At 53.6% G+C, this 19,026-nt stretch overlaps 2 protein-coding genes across 3 annotated transcripts in view; both read left to right on the plus strand.

Moving 5' to 3' along the window:
* Itga3 (integrin subunit alpha 3) overlaps nt 1-1,719 on the plus strand; it is a 30,418-nt gene extending 28,699 nt beyond the window's left edge. For both annotated transcript variants that reach the window (XM_048446963.3, XM_048446962.3), the window contains one exon: nt 442-1,719. In XM_048446963.3, the coding sequence (XP_048302920.2) occupies nt 442-597 (156 nt within the window). In that variant the 3' untranslated portion in view covers nt 598-1,719. The remainder of the gene's footprint in view (nt 1-441) is intronic.
* A 3,067-nt stretch (nt 1,720-4,786) lies between these two features.
* On the plus strand, nt 4,787-18,836 carry Pdk2 (pyruvate dehydrogenase kinase 2). Its single transcript, XM_048446960.3, has 11 exons — nt 4,787-5,022; nt 6,637-6,778; nt 13,689-13,760; nt 14,208-14,392; nt 15,056-15,145; nt 15,343-15,420; nt 16,271-16,347; nt 16,447-16,545; nt 16,646-16,753; nt 17,209-17,322; nt 17,797-18,836. The coding sequence occupies exons 1-11, from the start codon at nt 4,905-4,907 to the stop codon at nt 17,935-17,937; spliced, it is 1,224 nt and encodes a 407-aa protein (XP_048302917.1). The 5' UTR covers nt 4,787-4,904; the 3' UTR covers nt 17,938-18,836.
* Nucleotides 18,837-19,026: the final 190 nt, after the last annotated feature.

A 19,026-nucleotide genomic window follows, 5' to 3' on the forward strand; every position in this document is an offset into this window, starting at 1 on the left:
CTAGACCCTGCCTCTGTCGGATCCCCAGGCATGTCCACAATGACTCTAAGCCCTGTCCCCCTCCCACTAGGAAGGAGAGAACCAAGAAAGACCAACCCTTTTGTCTCGAGTCCCACCCATCTCCCTAGGATAACTATCTCACCTACCCTTAGCACTGGCCATTGGGATCACCCTGTCTTCCTGGCCCACAATCTCTGCATCTGCTTGGTCTCCACCTGCCTCTGTTCTCCTCTGTGCCTTCCTCAGCTCCTCCTTCCTCTGGGCCTGAGGTGGGGATGCTCATCCTCCCATCTCATACTGAGGTTGGGATGTTTGAGTGTGTGTGCGCGTGCGTATGTGTGTGTGTGTGTGTGTGTGTGTGTGTGTGTGTGTGTTGGGGGAGCATCGTCTCCCATTTGAATGCTCAATACTGACACAGTTTCTCTTCTGCCTAAACTCCAGTGTGACTTCTTTAAGCCGACCCGATACTACCGGATCATGCCCAAGTACCATGCAGTGCGTATTCGGGAGGAGGAGCGCTACCCGCCTCCAGGGAGCACCCTACCCACCAAGAAGCACTGGGTCACCAGCTGGCAGATTCGGGACCGATACTACTGATATCCTCCCTGCCATCACTCCCAATTCTTCCTTTCTTCCTATTTATCATAAATTATGACTCTGACAGTCCAAAAGGGGCCACACCTTTGGCTGGCATCAGTAGGCTCAGGCATAGATCCCTCTTCAGTGCAGGAATGTTTTCTAGGGCCCTAGAATCTCCTTCAAGACCTTGCGATGCTGAGCACAGCACAGCCCTGGACACTGGACACACACAGGGCCTACTGCTAATGGCCTGTTCAGATATACCATGGAAGATGCCATGTCCAAGCCTCTATCTGTGCCAAAACCAAGCCAAAGCTCCTCTCCTGGGAGCCAGGAGGAAAAGGTCCCTAGTGTGGTGACATCTCTCTTCCGCACCAGATACCCCTTGAGCCATTGTCCCTGGACTGACTTTACTGTCCAGCATAAAACTATACTGAAGACAAGGACACAGTCGGGCCCGGCTGCAGCTCCTGGCACCCACTGAAGAGTAGGGGACGTTTCTGTGACTTGTGTGCTCAGACTGAGAGCAATGAACTAAAAAAGCAGGTCCCCAGAATGGGCTTTATGAATGGATCTCCAAAACCTTGGCTACAGATGGAGTTGGCAAGAAACGCAGCCCAAAGGAACAAAGCAAAAACCATGGACAACATGGACACACTGTGCTGGGGCTGACCTGGAGCAGGGCGGCATCCTTCAGAGAGTAGGGGATCAATCCTGGCCCAGCAGATACTGGCAGGATGCAGGGGAGATACTTCTGACCCGTCCTGGCCACCTCAGCCTGAGCAAGGCCTGGAGACCCCACAGGACCATGTGGGGTATGATACTTGAATGTAGGGCAGGGGAGCGTCCAGCCCCTGCCTCAGCTGGCCAGACTTAACTCCGCTCCCTTGACCACAGAGATGGCATTCTGAGCTAGCTGTCCATGGCTTTCTGAGAAACCTAGCCCTCCCCTTCCCCTAGGAGCTGCATCCCCATTCTAGCAGTGGAGGCTGATTCCCAGGTCCGCTCCTTGAGCCCCGCCCACAGGCAGGCCCACTCCCCAGCTCTGCCCCTCCACGGTACTATAGCAGCTTCCCTTACCCTGTACCTTCTTTGTATATGGGGTTCTCACTAAAATAAATAAACAATTCCAAGTTTGTACAGCTGCTTCTGCACCTCCCTCACCCCGCCCTGACCTGTCTCTCAGGCTAGAGGGGTGATAACCTCCCCTAGTTGAGCCCTGGACTATGAACCTAGCACCCTGCTGCAAACCGTGCATGAAGAATTTTAATTCAAGTCCAGAGTTCACTTCATGAGAAAGTCCAGTTCCCAGGGGAGCGCCGTGGGGGAGCGCTCTCTTTATATGTCAAGAGTTGTGGTCTGTTCCTGTTGTGTTCATTTGGGCATTGATTGTGTCCGTCCGTTGATTGCTAGGCTCTGGCTTGGATTTGGCCATGGGGAGAGAAGGGAGTTGAGAATGGTCTTCATGCTCATGCGACCCGGGCTGAGCTCAGACGATGTTGTCGGGGATGACCTTGAATTTATCCTCTCACACATGTTGGGGATATCAGGTTTGCACCCAAACTGGCTTTGGAGAGAGAGAGCGAGAGAGAGAGAGAGAGAGAGAGAGAGAGAGAGAGAGAGAGAGATCTCATGCACTGTGCCTGGCCCTCGATAATGCACTCACCCTTGCCATCCACTGCTTCCTGATTGTTAGGCTGGTAGATGTCTAAGGATCTCTGCACACAGCCCTGGGGCCTCTCTGCCTCCCTCACTCCCCTTTTCTCTCTGTCTTCTCTACTGCATGCCAGGCACTGTGCCCAGTGCTAGAGATAAAGCAATGGCCAGGTCAGATACAACCTCGGCCTTCCCGAAGCCAAAGTCCAGTGGGAAAGACCCATGAATCAGCAGTTAACCCTCAATGTGGGCCGCTCTCATGTCTTAAGATCGGGAGACCTAAGGGGGCATGTAAGGAGCCCAGGACCAAGCCCAGGAGCTCAGCAAAGGCTTTCTAGAGGAGGAGATGACCAAGCAGCCAAGACCTGAAGAATAGGTACAGGAAGTTGAGGAAAATGAGCCAGATACACCCCCACTCCCAACCCTGCTGCCAAAACAAAACAAAACAAAACAAAAAACCCAACAAAACAAAACAAAAAAAACTTGGGTTGTCCATGGATTGGAGATTAGATGCCGGGTCAAGGCAGCAGGTAGATTGTGTTGGGAGTGGAACAGGGGAATGTGAGAAGATGAGCTAACGAATGGAGCCAAAGCAGATATTAGGACAACTGGGAAGGCTCCAGAAAGCAGGGGAAACGCAGAACTGGAGAGATGGCTCAGTGGTTAAGAGTGCTTAATTAAGGACTGAGGACCTGGGCTGGGTTCCCAGCATCTGCATCAGGCAGTTCATAACCACCTGTAACTCCAATCCCAGGTAATGAGATTCCCTCTGGCCTCCACAGGTACCTGCCTGCTAGTGGTATATATAAGCTCACCCAGGCACACATACATACAGATTATATTGTAGTACACACACACACACACACACACACACACACACACACACTTTAGTTTGATTTTTCAAGACAGGGTTTCTCTGTGGCTGTCCTGGAACTCTCTCTGTAGATCAGGCTGGCCTCACACTCTGGGATCCACCTGCCTCTGCTTCGCAAGTGCTGGGGTTAAAGGCACGCACCCCCACAACTCACTATTACTTTTTTTAAGTGCCTGGTCTACAGAGTGAGTTCCAGGACAGCCAGGACTACACAGAGAAACCCTGTCTTGAAAACAAAACAAAAAACTAAAAGACATAACCCAGGCAAACGGTGCCTGGCACACAGCATTACACTCTCCACAATGAAACCTTGTTTTGTCTTGGCTACAGTTATAGACTGTTATAACTTGCAGGGTGGGGGGGGGCAGGGCGGACATCAGACTAGTCTTGCACATCCTAGAAAACACTATCACTGAGTGATCACCAGTTTAGCACCAATTCCTCCTCTCACTTTTTGAGAGCTCATTAAAAATTACCCAGGCTGTACTGGAACTCAGTGTCCCTCGGGTGGGCCTTGAAGTGAAATGACCTTGCCTCAAGCCTCCAAGAGTAACACCAGGCCCTACTAAAGGCCAAGCCTTGATTCTGCCTGTGTTTTGGAACAAAAGTCAGCTCTTAGCAGGGGGTGTACTAAGGGTGGGTCAATACGCACAGAACTAAGGAACCTCTGTAGGCCCAGAGAGTGGTAAACATACCACGTTTGACCAAAAGAGGGCGCATGACGTTTTGCGGGGAAAGAGGCCCGGGCTGCTAGGAATATTGCCATTGAGCTTCCTAGTTCCTAAATGAGACTTGTAATAAGGAAGTCAGCGACACAAATCGTTCTCAGGCTAGGTACAAAGAAGGTTGCCTTCTTAGGTGATTGTCCAAGACGTTCAAGGTTTTATGTTCAGTCAAATGAACTAGGTAGTAATAAAATTTAACTTTCTAAAATTAACACTGACAGTGGCTCCTGCCTCCTCTTCTGCTAGTCCTGAGAGGCTTGGTTCCAGGTGTTTTTTTTATTGTTATTTTATCAATATTGTGCTAAGCAAATGCCATACCCTCTGAACTACACTCCCACCCCAATTTTGGATGTTTTTCACATAAGAAAAGAAAATGACACCTTTTCCTGGGCTACTTGGATGTTTATGGGAAAGCCAGTGGGTTCCACACATATAGGATAAACTAGTATAGACTTGCATCCTGGTTCCACATTTCACAAGTGTTTATTCTGGGTCCATCATAGGAGTGGGAAACCACAGAGCGCTCCTATGGCAGAACAGGTGAGAATCAAGACAGGTGAAACAGGTGCCTTTAGGAAAAAGACAAGGCAGAGAAGAAAGGGTTAAAGGAGAGGGAGAAAGAAGGAGACTGGGGAAGGAGTTAGGAAAAGGCTAAAGTAGGCCAACCGAAGGGTTAGCAGGACTCTGGGAAAGAAGGGGTTAATCCGGAGCTCGCCCCTAAGAAGTCTAGGGGAGTTAGCGGCCAGAGGCGGGACTTGAGCACAGCCGTGGAAAACAACAGGCCACCTCCAGCACCAACACGGTTAAGGGGGTGGGTCCCGAGAAGAGCCACGTGTCGAAGCGCAAGGCTATTGGTCCTTCCGGAGTTGTTTGTGCGCGGCCATTGGCAACGTCAGGGCGCAGGGACAAACCGATTGGTTAGGCGTTGGAGGTACAACCAGGGCAGGGATAGGGAGGAGGTGGCCGACGCGCTTCTCCGGGCCGAGCTGGGCCAAGCGGAGGGCTGGTGCCAGCTACTCCAGGTCCGGGACAGCAGCAGTAGCCGAGCCGGAGCCTCGGGTGCCGTCGCCATGCGCTGGGTCCGGGCGCTGTGGAAGAATGCGTCCCTAGCCGGGGCGCCCAAGTACATCGAGCACTTCAGCAAGTTCTCCCCGTCCCCGCTGTCCATGAAGCAGTTTCTAGACTTCGGTATGGAGTCAGCGTAGGTGGGCACCGGGGGCGGTGGGCGCGGAAGAGGAGACCCTGGCAATGACAGGTTAACGCCCGAGGTAGAGGTTCTGGATGGCAGGAGGGTTGGTTTGGAAGAGTATGGACAGGAATGGGTAAACGGCGAGGCAAGCCTGGCTGCCCAGAAAGAGTTAAAGGGTGCCCCCTGCACACTGTTGCTAAGAATGGGGGCTGGGGGGGGAAGCGTTGGGAGGGGCCATGGAGAGTAAGAGGCAATGAGGGTATAGGGCCCCATCCAGACGTGGTAGAGCTAACGGGAGATCTTGGTTACTGAGAGTGGGGACCAGAAGTAAATAGGGGACGTGCTGCTGGGAGATCCAGTCATCTGGTAGACCTGTGCTGTTCCCGAAGGGTGGGGTACTTCTGAACTGAGCGAGCGAGAAATCCCGGGGCAGCTGGGAAGGGGGCCCTCTGAGTAGGAGGTGTTGGCTGGAGGAGCTCCCCTGACTGGTGAGCCTCCACCCACTGCAGCTGCCCACTGGGCAAGGACACTTGAAGATCAAATCTGTTCTGGCCTGGCAGCCTTTCCTAGTTGAGCAGAGCCCGAGTTACCATGAGGTAGTCAGGTGGCTTACACCCTCCCATGGCCGTGCCTGGGTTGCTGGAGATCACCCGCTACCAGTGTTCTGGGGGTTGGAGGTGGCTTTGGGGCAGGAGAAAGCTGTGCCAGGTGGTGGATGGAGACATGGTGTGCCCCTCTCTGTCTACATGGCGTTCCCATGGTGCCAGCTGGCAATCAGGAGTGGGCCCAGGTCTTTCAAGAGTTGGCTTGGGTTACAGCTGCGTCACAGACAGGAAGACAGGGAGGTGGCAGACAAGATTTGGGCACCTGTTTCCCAGGATGTGCCTCTGTTTCTCCCTGTTTTGTGGGAATCTTGAGCTTTGCTTGTGTGGGAAATCCTTCAGCCCCAGCCAAGAATCACAGCTGGAGGGGACTTGCAGCCGTTCATCCACCTGTGTGAGGAAAGCGAGCCCCTCAGAAGGATGCTGGCATAGCCTGGGTAGCAGAAGCAAGGCCTGGTTTTGACCCTAGGTCTCCTGCCTCTAGGCTAACAGTTCTCATTCCTCCACTGCCTCTTGACCCTGGACCAAGGTCCCCATTTGCTTCCCAGATGGTCATTAAACATGGCCAATTCTGCATTGGCATCCATCTGTTTCTTCAGCCTGGATGAGATGGGCTGCCTCAGGGATAACTCTGAGTGCTCCTGCAGTCCTGAGAATCTTGTCACAGCACCCCAGGGAGGGAAGGACTTCTTAGGTCCCTCAGCCCCCTGGGTCAGCCCCCTGAAATGAGTGCCTCCCTAAGAGGGATGGAAAGAAAAGTGATGTGATTTACACCAGAACAGTTCAGAATGTGCCCCAGGCGTACCTTGTCTCCCTGGTTAAAGTCAGTGGGTTTTCGCTGAGGGTCAGTAGATGCTCACCCTGGAGTGTAGGTGAAGATGGCTGGTTTGTTACCGGCAGTCTCTGCCTACACTGAAGTGTCAACCTGGGTAGTGGGGTCTCCGGGAAGGCTCCACATGGTGCCAGTTCCCATGGTTTGCAGCTGTTGATCGACCCCTCTCTTACCCTCAGGATCCAGCAATGCCTGCGAGAAAACTTCGTTCACCTTCCTCCGGCAGGAACTGCCCGTGCGCCTGGCCAACATCATGAAAGAGATTAACCTGCTTCCCGACCGGGTACTGGGCACCCCCTCAGTGCAGCTGGTGCAGAGCTGGTGAGGCCCCTCACGTTCCATCGCCCTTCCGTTATCATTGTGATCCACGAGTCTTGAGTCAGAGGCTAGGACGGAAGCAAGGCACACGGGCTCCACGAGACTGGGGAGTTGCCAGGAACACGTGGGAATGCTCAGCCTGAGCAGGGACAAAGGTCAAGTTCAGTCCATGTCTCATAGTCCTGCTTTCTCTAGGAAACTAGGGTCCCTCCAAGAAAGTGCCGCTTTCCCAGCCGGGAGCGAAAGTCATGCTAATGTCAACAATAACCCTTGACCTGCTCCTGGAGCCCAAGCCCCTGTTTGCCCAGGTAACTTAGGAAAACAAGAAACAAGATGACGGTGCAGTTATCCAAGTGACAAGACAGTTATCTAACTGTCTTGAATACTGGGGAAGCACCCAGTTAAACACAGTCGTCCCTTCCCAAAGCATTCCGAGGGCAGGGATCAAAAGTTTATGACAGGTAGTCGTAGGCACAGAGCTAGAGCTGGTAACTGGAGGCCACTAGCCAATAGCTTCACATGAATTATAAACAAAGGTGTGTCTGTCCCAGGGCGTGTCCCTGGCTGGTCATCAATGGGCTTTTGTGGCAACTGTACAGAAATCTCGTCTTCAGGATTTGCAAAGTGCAATGACTGAGGTTTCCCTGGAGCTTGGGAGCTTGTGTCATATCTATGGACCCAACACTGTCCCGTGTCTAAGCAAGTAGCAGCTGACTATGTCGATCAGTGATCAAATGTGCCTTTGCCTAGCACGCCAAAGCCCTGGGCTGTTCCCTAGCGGTGGAGAAATAGCTTAGGCAGCGGAGAAATAGCTTAGGCGGCACTGGTGGCGCTGGCCTATCTATAATCCTAGCTCGGGGGCTGAGGTTGGACAGTCAGGATTTTAAGGCCAACCCGAGGAATTTAGTAAGACCCTGTCTCAAAATAAACTGAGGGCTGGTTGGGCCAGGTGGGACAGTGGTGGCTCATACCTTTAATCCCAGCACTCAGGAAGCAGAAGCAGGCAGATCTCTCTGAGTTCAAAACCAGCCTAGTCTACATAGCTGGTTCCAGGATGGCCAGGGCTACACAGAGAAACCCGGTCTTGAAAAACCAAACAACAACAATAAGAACAAAGTGCTGGGGATTGTAGGTTAGCGGTAAAGCAGCTGCCTGCTATAGATGGGGCCCTGAGTTCAAGTCTTAGTGTCACACATACACAAACACAAAGGGGCCCTGAGTTCAAGTCTCTGTCACACATACACAAACACAAAGACGCAGCCAGTTTCCCACAAGGAGCTGCCAGTGTTCCTGGGAGGTGAAATTCTGCCAAGACAGGGCAAACAAAGTGCAGTGCAAATAAGTGGAGTCGTTACGAGCAGGGAAGGGTAGAGATTTTTTTGGTTTTGTTTGTTTGTTTATGAAATGACATTGATGGTGACATCTCCCACTACAGAAGTGTAGCACGTCCATTTTGACACCCGTGAAACACAGAAGCGTAGGTAGAACACATCCACTCTTACCCCCTTTCCTACAGTCCCTGCCAGGGTGTCCTGCGGTTCTTCAGTGCCCTTTCAGCATTGACTCTATGCAGGGATGTGTAGCTCCCTGACTTATTCTAGAGAGGTGGGCACCAGTAAAGGACAGGGTTGGACACACAAGGTCAGGTGTGCTTTAGGTGCACAGTGCCTGCTGACTGACGTCATGGAGAAAACTGAGCAGGGTGGAGGCAGTACCTGTTTTCCTAGTGGTTGGGAGATTGAAGCAGGGGGATAATGCGTTTAGGAGTTCAAGACCAGCCTGGGCAACATGTTTCAAAACAAAGCAAATGGGAAAATTGAAGTGGATGCGCAGAAGGACTTGGATACTCCACAGCTAGAAAGAAAGGCAAGGCTGTGAATGTAACTGAGAAGGTAAGGGGTGGGTGGAGGGCGGTTTGATTTTCAGGTGACCCAACTAGGTCACCCATCGCTGAGCCCTGCACTAGGAGGTCCAGGACCTCTGAGCCAATCTGCATGTCTTACCACAGGGTGGCAGAGCTGTGGGGAAGGAACAGAAGGTACCATCTGTTCTCCCAGCCCTCCTCCAGTCTGTCCGGCTGACTGGCTTGGCTGGCTCACCAGCTGGTCCCTGACTTCATGACAGGACTTCTCAGAGCCCTCCCAAGGCGCTGCCCTAAGGCAGTCAGGAAGGGTGACGTGCGGCGGGCAGGAGGAGGGCAGGGGGTTGCTGGACCGCCTGTGACTCCCCTTCCCGAGAACCCCTGAGACATCTTGGGGCTTAGCCTGACTTATTCTTCCCTCAAAGCTTGGAAGAACTGCCAGGACATAGCAGGGAGGGGCAGAGTCAGAGAAAACATTCCCCCAGTGGATAATTCAGCCTCCAGGAGCTTGCCAACGGAGGTGGTTGGTCATCTCGATACACTAAAGAGAGCTGCCGAGGGAGTTTGCAGAGCCAGTGGGCCTCAGCTACAGCAGGAGAAACATAAATGGGAGATCTGAATTGTTCCCGGAGCTGGGGTGTTTTTCTGTTTGATAGTATAGAGTAAACTCTAGGTGACTGGGATAGTAGGCTGGCAGAGGTGGTCAGGGCCTTCACAAGAAAGCCTGACTTCACAGGGAGCCTAGCAAGAGAGCCACTGCCTGAGGCTGATGCATATAGAGCAGAACCTCCCACAGGGGACACGGGAAGGAGCTGCTGACAGCATAGTTAATACATAGTCATAGTTAATAGAGCGCTAGAGGCCTCGGCTGGTGCTTGAAATGATGATTCCCAGTTCAAAATAAACCTGATCAGTTCTCCTAGCTGCTCAGACTTGGAGTAATGGGGCCATATTTTGGCAGTTACTGGAAGGTGGGCAACTCCCTAGGCTTGGCGACGGCATGCATGACACTTGTGACTTAGTGTCTTGATAGATACACAGCAATGTAGCCTTGCTTGGGCTCAGCTTCCTGGCCTTTATAGTGGCGTCCCAGGCTGTTTCTCAGGGTCCCATATTTACTGAGAGTGTGAAATGCGTTGTCTTTGTTAGGCTTACCGTTGTGCGGTGAAACACCGTGACCAAAAGCAACTTGGGAAGGAAAGGATTTATTTGATATACACTTTTATATCATAGCCCATCATTAAAGAAAGGCAGTACCAACTTGAACCCCATTGCTTACTCAGCCTGCTTTCTTATAGCACCCAGGACCACAAGCCCAGAGTGGCCTCACCCTCCTCTATCAACCACTAATGTTAAAATTGCCCTGCAGACTTCCCTATAGTCTGGTGTTATGAAGACATTTTCTCAGCTGATGCTTCCTCCTCTCCAGTGACCCTAGTTTGTGTCAAGTTGACATAAAACTAGCCAGCACACACATCTAGAATTTAGACAGTACCAGCCATGGTTCAATGCTTCTGGGAGGTCACGCTGGTGGGTGAAAGGTGATATAATTATGTCAGACATCTCAGAGGCAATACACAGTGAGGAAAGGGGTCTGCCAAATGACAACATGTCCGAGGTTGTTGGAGCATCAGGGGCCATCCTGTGTGTCGGCTCAGGTCGTTGGAGCATCAGGGGCCAACCTGTGTGCCGGTTCAGGTCGTTGGGGCATCAGGGGCCATCCTGTGTGCCGGCTCAGGTGGTCCTGTAGTCTTCATGACCTGCCCTAGCATGTAAGTCTCCTCATTATGTCCAGATAAGAGATGGAGGCTCAGGAAGTGGGGAGCCTTGTCTAAGGTCAATTAGGGAGTAGTGGTAGATCTGGGCTTCAAACCCAGGCCATGGGTCCCAGAGGCTGCGTTTGGGAAGGGACAGGAAAAAGGCTTTGTGTGGGGTTATGCCCGCAGGGAAGTGATTTCCACATTCCCATGCACATCTGTGGGAAAGGGGGCTCACCTTCAGCAATGATACATCTTCTGGTGCTACCAGGGTCCAGAGGGGTATCTATTGGTTATTCTCAGGAGGAAGACTGCCTGAAGAGGCTTGGATAGGTGGAAAGGTTCCTCTAGGAAACACAGCCAGTGAGTCACCCCCGTCACTGAGTTTTGTGGAGTGTGTGGAGGGGGATGATTCAGTGGAATGGTATGTATGTATGTGTGGATGGACGTCACCCTCTCATCCACCTTCCTGGTTTATCCACGAGGTGTGTAGACCCCAGGCTTTGCCTATGAAGAGCCCCACTCCCACTCTCCAGCCCTTGTCCTGAGCAGAATAGGAGGCCGAAGGCCCACCCACAGGAGCTGGAGCCTGCAGGAAGCCAGCCTGTCTCTCCTGGTCCACACCAGGTAGCTAATGAGCAGTCCCACAAGTAGTGATCCCCAAGGCATTTCTTAAAACTAAGTCCTACTCCACCCCAAGCCTCCTGCTGTGAACCCCATTTTTCCCTTGGGCTGGTGCGTCCCAGTGGTCTTTGGGAACAACCATGTCCAAACCTAAGCCCGCTGCCCATTCACAGAGTGACTTCAGAGGTGAGCCATTTCTACTCTCTCCCTTCATGCAAATAGCCATCCTACTCGTGTGGCCGTGGCCTGCTTCACGCTCTTGTTCCCAGCAGCTTTTGATGCTGGTCCACACCCACAGATACACAGTCTTCACATTTACACGCTTACTCCCTTGGCTCAGCCATCCCTCCACTCCCACACACTACTTGCAGGTGGCTGCACGCCCTCCTCCCTCCACTGCATGCCTCTCCCCTCAGGCCTGCATTCCACTCCCTGAGGTTATTGTCTAGGGGATGGATGTGGTGCCTCTGTGTTATCTTGAGGGGTTGGGAACACTAGATTCTACCAAGGAGGGCATGGGTTAGTCTCTAGGTCTTCCCCTCCAGGCCTGGACGCACACTTAGCCTTTAGCTTGCCTCTGCCTTTCCCAGGCTCTGGAGAGAGGCTGCCCAAGTAGCCCAGTGTCTCTCTCCGAAGGATGGAAGCTCTACTCCAAGTAATGTGAAAGGCCAAGCCCGTGGTACCTCAGGTTAGACCAAGAGCCCTGAACAAAAACCTCCTATCTTCTTCCCTGGGTCGCAGGACTGCATCTAGCCATATCTCCCTATGGAAATGGCCCTTTGAGGGGCAGACAGAATTGTGAGTCTCCACAGTGAATCCAAGCAGCCCCAACAGCACTGCCGCTGTCAGTGTGTCCAGGCACCCTATGTTCCATGTCGGTGGCCATGTAACCGGTTCCACCTCTTCCCTGAAGCTCACCGCACAGCCCTGCCTGGGCCTGGAAACTGGGACCCTGGGACCCTGCCCGTTGCTACCTCGGGGTGTGCCCAGAGCCTCCTGCCTCTGACTCTTCTGTCCCCATCCACCTTGGACCTTGAGCAGAGGTCATGTGACCTCTCCTTCTAACTATTCCCTCCTCTTCTTTCCCCTTCCTTCTTCCACACATTCGCACTTGTAGCTTCTCTCCCAAGTACCCCCTTTCCCAGAGCCCCCTCACTAGTGACCAGAGGTCGCTGTGGGCCTGTGAACCCAGGAGGGCAGCAGTGCGGGCCATAGCAGTAGCTCAGTGAGTCAGCTCTCTCTGAGGACACTGAGGTCCTCCCGATGTCCATATCTGCCCTGGGCGGGGTGAGGGCAATCTGACAGGAAGGTGGTCTCCTCGCCCTTCCTATGCTTGCCAGTAAGCAAGAAGAGCAACTCCCACAGGCCTTGTGCTAGGTTCTGGCTGGGAAGGACAGGGAGGAGGTCTGGGGCCCCAGAACAAGCCTGTCCCTGCTCCCAGTGCAGGGTAGCCTAAAGTGTGGCGTGACTCGTAACCTAAAGCACAGGCAGTAGTGAAGCTGAGTGGCTGTTTGGAGTGACAGGTTTGGAGCCACCAGCATTCTGAATGCTCACTGTGTGGTGGGGATAAGAATTTCTGGTGCAGAGACAAAGCCAGAGAAGTTCCACAGCTTCCCTGGGGCCACACTAGAGCCCAGCAGGACCAGCACTTCTTTGATGTTAGTTGCGGGATCTACACAGAAGAGAACCTGAGTAGAGGTTGAGGTGAGAGTCTGAGCAATGGCAGCTCCGTAGGTGGCAGGAGTTCTAGATACCCATGATGCTTTGCTGTACTCCTATCCAGCTGTGATGCTGCTCCAGGGCTCCTTCCTGCCACTCTTCTCAGAGCCCTGAGTGCTTTGGACTAGGTCCTAACCTAGCCTCTCTTCTGGAGACACTGCTGGGCCTCAGGAGCAATCCCTGACAGGGTTCCAGGTAGCCCCTCCCATCCTCAGGCCAGAAGTGGTTTTGCCATAAGGAACAGAGGGAGACTGGTACTCCCACCTTTCTAGAACAAGATACAGGCCCACCTCATATGTAGAAGCTCAGTGCCCTGACTCTGCCTTGTCTACTAACCTTTCCTAATTGGAGAGGAGACCCTGCCCCTCTGCCAAGCCGGTAGGTGGAACAGACAGTAGGGCCCACCCACACCCACCATGCTCATGCAGGGCAGAGTAAGCCTCCCTGGTCCTACCTAAGGACAGAACTAGCCACACCTACTCACCTTTCTGAACCTAGGCTCCCTAGAGAGTTTCCAGATCACTGGGAGCGGCCCTGTGCCAGCTAGCCTGTTGCCTCCATAGTCCACTAGATACTGTATCTCCTTGTGGGAGGTGCTGGGATCTCTGTCTGTAAAGGCGCTCAGCAAGGCAGGTGGATGTCTGAGCCCTCTGTTACTGTGGCCTCTGGTACAGTTGGGCCTCTGTGCAGCCTCTAGGAGGGGGTAATTTCTGGTCCCTCCTATGGTCGCTGTTACAGAATTCTGAAGCGGAGAAATGTGCTGTAAGGGAACCAGCAGATTCGAGGTCTCCTTGTACAACTTACTAGGTTGCCAGGGAGACCCAGAGCCCATGAAATGAGGAGTTGATTGTCCGCTGCCTCAGCCCTGTGCTGGCTACCATGGCATCTGAGTGGGTGGGAGGGAGCCTTCTGTAGTCTCAGCTGAGCTCAGGCCCCTTCTCCCTCCCCTCAGGTATGTCCAGAGTCTGCTGGACATCATGGACTTCCTGGACAAGGACCCAGAGGATCAACGGACCCTAAGCCAGTGAGTGAGCGCCCTCTTCAGGGACAAGAAGGCAGGTGCAGGCAAGGACATCTTGGTCAGGGCCCCAAGGATGGCATGCCACCTGGGTGCAGGAGGAGGCCCCTCCCCTGCCTCCAGGGGTACCCTAAGAAAGTAGGAGACAGGCTACTTCTGGGAAATCCTGGTTGTCTGAGAGAGATGCAGACTCCAATTATCAATATGCCAAGAGAATGTGGGGAGCCCTGACCTCAGGAACAGACCTTTAGCTGTAAGTAGGAAGATGGATGGGCAGCTGGGAGAATAAGAGTGGGTTTAAGGCAGCTGAGCACTGTGCCCCCATGGGGGCCTCCTACAGACTGGGAACGATAGAGAAAATTAAGGAAGTTAAAGGAAGTTGAGAATAAAGGAGAGCCAGGGGTGTCCCCAAGCCTGAGACCCGATAGGGGCAAATGCCTGCCTTCTCTGAAGGTTCACCGAAGCCCTGGTCACCATCCGGAACCGGCACAATGATGTAGTGCCCACCATGGCACAGGGAGTGCTGGAGTACAAGGACACCTACGGCGATGACCCGGTCTCCAACCAGAACATCCAGTACTTCCTGGACCGCTTCTACCTCAGCCGCATCTCCATCCGCATGCTCATCAACCAGCACAGTGAGCTCCGGCTGCCTCGGAGAGGGCAAGGGGTCCTGGCAGGGCATGCTGGGAAGGGCCACCACCCCTGACAGGAAAGCAGGGCTCCCCCACCAGTTACTGGCTTAAGTCAGGTGTGATAGCATATGCCTTTAATCTTAGCACCTGGGAGGCTGGAGCAGGAGGATTGTATGTTTGAGGCCAAGCTTAGCTACACAGTGAGACTTTGCCTCCAAAAAAAGTAAATAAATAAGTAAATCAATAAAAATAAGCCAGGTAGTGGTGGTGCACGTCTTTAATCCCTAGCACTTGGGAGGCAGAGGCTGGTGGATGGCTTGAATTTGAGGCCAGCCTGGTCTACATAGTAAGTTCCAAGACAGCCAGGGTTACACACACACACACACACACACACACACACACACACAAAACCCAATCTCAGAAAAAACAAACAAACAAACAAAAACCTATATATTTAATAAGGCGTGATGCGGGAGAAGCCTATGGAAGGACTGCTTAGGGGTGTAGAGGCCATGGGAGGCCTGAGCTGGGGGAAGACCGGACCTGGGAGTCATGTTAGCATGGAGCGCACAGAGGCTTACAGATGAGGTGACGGGCAGGATGTTTGGGAAATCGGAGGGCTAGGCCCTGTGAACTAACCAGCAGTGCCCTTCCCTCTCTCCACAGCCCTCATCTTTGATGGAAGTACCAACCCGGCTCACCCCAAACACATTGGCAGCATTGACCCCAATTGCAACGTGTCTGATGTGGTGAAAGGTGAGTCCTCCCACCTCCCGCACCATAGACCTGGCCCATAAAGGAGCTCCAGGGACCCTTCCCATATAACCTGGCCAGAGGGTGACCCATTCCCAGTGGGTAGGGGCATGTCCCCATGGGTTTCATGTTGGTGATGCCCAATGTCAGTGCATTATGGGCCAGCCACCCATAACCTGAGGGGTTCCCTCTCCTCCCAGATGCCTACGACATGGCCAAGCTCCTATGTGATAAGTATTACATGGCTTCACCTGACCTAGAGATCCAGGAAATTAATGGTAAGCAAATGAGGTGGTGTGTGTGCGTGTGTGCGTGTGTGTGTGTGTGTGTGTGTGTGTGTGTGTGTGCACAAGCGTGTGCATGTGTTTCAGAACACTGGGGACAAGCCAGAGCAGGGGAGCTAGAGGGTCAGACTCCTCTAGAAGGGAAGTGTTCTGTATTAATAATCTGCTGGATAACTGCTTATTATTTGACACATGCATCTTGTAAAGAAGACAAGCAAGCTCTTGCCCTCGCAGAGCAGACACCCTTGGTACTAAGGAGGTCGGGACCTGTGGCAGTTTACTACTGAGCATGCAGATACACCTGCTAATTTCAAAGCCTTGTAAGTGATAGGCTGATGTCTTAGTCCTTGTGAGTGAACAAGGACGTTCTTTATAAGTGAAGGACATGATGTGAGATCAGAGGTCAAAGGCCAGGGAGAGTGACGTGTGATGGGACACCTCCCCAGAACACAGTGGTTTAATTAAGAGATGCTTCTGGGCGGCCAGTACCTAGGTTACTAGCTACGGCAACTTGGAAGGTGCACAGCCACCTGTTAGCCACAGCTGTGTGTGGGGGGGGGTCTGGAAGGTGCACAGCCACCTGTTAGCCACAACTGTGTGTGGGGGGGGTCTGGAAGGTGCACAGCCACCTGTTAACTGCAGCTGTGTTTGTGGGGGGGTCTGGAAGGTGCACAGCCACCTATTAGCTGCAACTATGGGGGGGGTCTGGAAGATGCACAGCCACCTGTTAGCCACAGCTGTGGGGGGGGGGGTTCTGCTCTGAAGGAACAAGGGCTACAGGGTCACCCTGTCGATAAGATTGTGGACCCTGCTGTGCTTCTGCCCTTGGTCTTGATTCCCGCAGCCACCAATGCCACCCAGCCCATTCACATGGTCTACGTCCCCTCCCACCTCTACCACATGCTCTTTGAGCTCTTCAAGGTAAGAAGGCTGCCCTTCTGAGGGGAGACCGGGAGGGCCAGCCCTAGGCCCTCAGCCTCAGCGGCGCTTCCCTTACTGTCTCCTTCATTCCCTCTCCAGAATGCCATGCGGGCCACTGTGGAAAGCCACGAGTCCAGCCTCACTCTCCCCCCTATCAAGATTATGGTGGCCTTGGGTGAAGAAGATCTGTCCATCAAAGTATGGGACCCTCGACTTGCCCTTGGGAGGCCACGGGGATTAAGGTGAGGAGCGGAGACTGTAACCCTGAAGGGCATCTCACATGTTCCTTGTCTCCCAGATGAGTGACCGAGGTGGGGGTGTCCCCCTGAGGAAGATCGAGAGGCTTTTCAGCTACATGTACTCCACAGCCCCCACACCCCAGCCTGGCACTGGGGGTACCCCACTGGTGAGATGGCTTCCTCCTGCCCCCTTGGCTCTTGGTCTCTTAACTCCCAAGCATACTCCACCCCCACCCATGACCGTGTGGTGAGAGTCCTGAAGCCGGGCCTTCCATCTCTCCACTGCTTGCCCCTGCCTGCTGATCATTTGCCCATCCTTCTGTCTGTCTGTCCGCTGAGCTGTCACTTCTCCTCAATGCTCTCTCTTCCCTCTTTCTGCATTGCTAATTGCTAGCACTTGGGGCCCACCTCCCGTGGAATATGCGTGGAATAGGCAGTGGGCTTAGGGAAGGGGCTCGGGCCTCTGGGTCAAGCTCTCCTGTCCAGCTTCCCTCTCAACTTCCTCTGAAGTTCCCCTGCCTACCATCTACCTCCGTCTGCTCCAGAAATGTCCCTTCCTCACCCCTGCCTGTCCCTAGCTGGGCATCCCTGGCTCACTTTATGACCTGTGACTTACCTGTAGGCTGGTTTTGGGTATGGACTCCCCATTTCCCGTCTCTACGCCAAGTACTTCCAAGGGGACCTGCAGCTCTTCTCTATGGAGGGCTTTGGGACAGACGCCGTCATCTATCTCAAGGTGAGGCCCACTGGGGGCAAGTTTGCCGCTAGCAGGTTTTTACCCATCCCTCATCCTGGCTCCAGACTCTGAGCTGAGCCTTGGCTCCTCATGTGTTAGAACTTTAAACTAACATGGTAGGGACTTTCAGGGGTCCGGGGTCTGTGATTAGTCTTCTGGGGACTCAGGCTGGAAGGAAGGGGGGCTTACAGATCTTGGCCTGCCATGGAGTGGGAATGTGCCTCGGTGGAAGATAGAGACCACACAGCCCAACCTCCTCCCTCTCTCCTTTTTACCTCCCTGCCCTTTGAGGAAACGGCTTTCTGGAATGAACCAGAACAAAATGCAGAAAGTTCAGACCCCTGTACCCTAGGTCTGGGGTACCTGTGTCAGCTAGCTATCTGGTTATGGAGCTGACTTGACGGGGGGCCCAGGAGGGCAAGGGTAGCGTACTGAGGAGTGTGAAAGCAGGAGGCTGATGGTAGTGCTCCCTAGGCCCTGTCCACGGACTCAGTGGAGCGCCTGCCTGTCTACAACAAGTCTGCCTGGCGTCACTACCAGACCATCCAGGAGGCCGGTGACTGGTGTGTGCCCAGCACAGAGCCCAAGAACACATCGACGTATCGGGTCAGCTAGGGGCCTTCTCTCCCTGGCACCTGGGAGGATGCTGCCACCTCTGAATCCAGCCACCACAGGGACCTTCCCTATCCCCTGGGGTACAGAGGGTGAAGCCGGGTCCCCCTAATGGCCAGGTCTGTCTTTGTAGGAATCTCAGTGACCCATCTGTGGTGGTCCCTAAGTGCCAATCTGTCTCTATGGAGAAACCTAGGGTGTTTCCCTGGAGTCTGGTCTCCATGGTGATGCTTGAGGGTTGGGGATGTTGGGTGCCCCAGAGACACTTCTCCATGGCAGTTCTCCCAAGACCGGAGCTGTCAGTTTGCTACCAGAGACCCCAGGTTCCCCTCACTGCCTGCATAGTCCTGGCCTTCCGAGTGGCTGCCCCGCTTGCCTTATGCCCACGCTCTGGACAGGTATACCGGGATGTATCCTATGTCCGTGTTAAGAAGGATGGAGTGCCCTCAGGTCTGGAGAGAGGATGGGGGAGGGGTGCACCCTCGACCTGGTCCTGCAGCCTCTCAATGCCTCTAGTCTGAACACCAAGGCTGCAGCTGGGAACTTGAGAGTGGGTGATTGTTTTCACCCCAGGCTCAGAAGTAACCTGCCCCACCAGGATTCCAGGACGATCTTGGCAATATTTGTGCCACTTCCTAAACCCTTACCCAGCATGTCCTCACATGCACTCCCCTGCCCAGTGTACACCCACCCTCTCTTGCCTGCGCTTTAGACCCCAACCCCCTCGGTGCCCACCATGTGTGCACAGGCGACCCATCCCTAAGGTATCCTATGTACATAGCCAGTTTTGTAAAATCTCAGACACCTCACCCTTCCCCTCAGCACACAGGGGTTAAAACTGTGTGCCCCTCCCAGTGGCTGGGATGGTGACAGTGACATCCACAGTAAACAGATGGAATGACTCTGGTGCCTGGCCGTCTTACTGCGGGAGGGTGAGTCCACACACGCACGCTTGTGAAGACCAGTCCTCCAGGGCCAGCTATACCCAGGACCCAGCCTAGCTGGCAGCCTGAGTATACCATAGGGCAGAGTCATCTACTCAGAATAGCTGGCAGCCGGCTGCCCAGTGGTACGCAAGGCAGAGCTTAGTCT

The sequence above is a fragment of the Myodes glareolus genome, chromosome 9 (genome assembly GCF_982192425.1).
Source record: "Myodes glareolus chromosome 9, mMyoGla1.1, whole genome shotgun sequence".
In the NCBI taxonomy this organism is placed as follows: Eukaryota; Metazoa; Chordata; class Mammalia; order Rodentia; family Cricetidae; genus Myodes; species Myodes glareolus.

Coding starts and splice junctions, on each gene's coding strand:
- Pdk2 (XM_048446960.3), top strand. CDS start 4,905: ATGCGCTGGGTCCGGGCGCTGTGGAAGAATGCGTCCCTAGCCGGGGCG. Junction 5,023..6,636: donor GAAGCAGTTTCTAGACTTCG/GTATGGAGTCAG, acceptor TCTTACCCTCAG/GATCCAGCAATGCCTGCGAG. Junction 16,754..17,208: donor GCACTGGGGGTACCCCACTG/GTGAGATGGCTT, acceptor ACTTACCTGTAG/GCTGGTTTTGGGTATGGACT.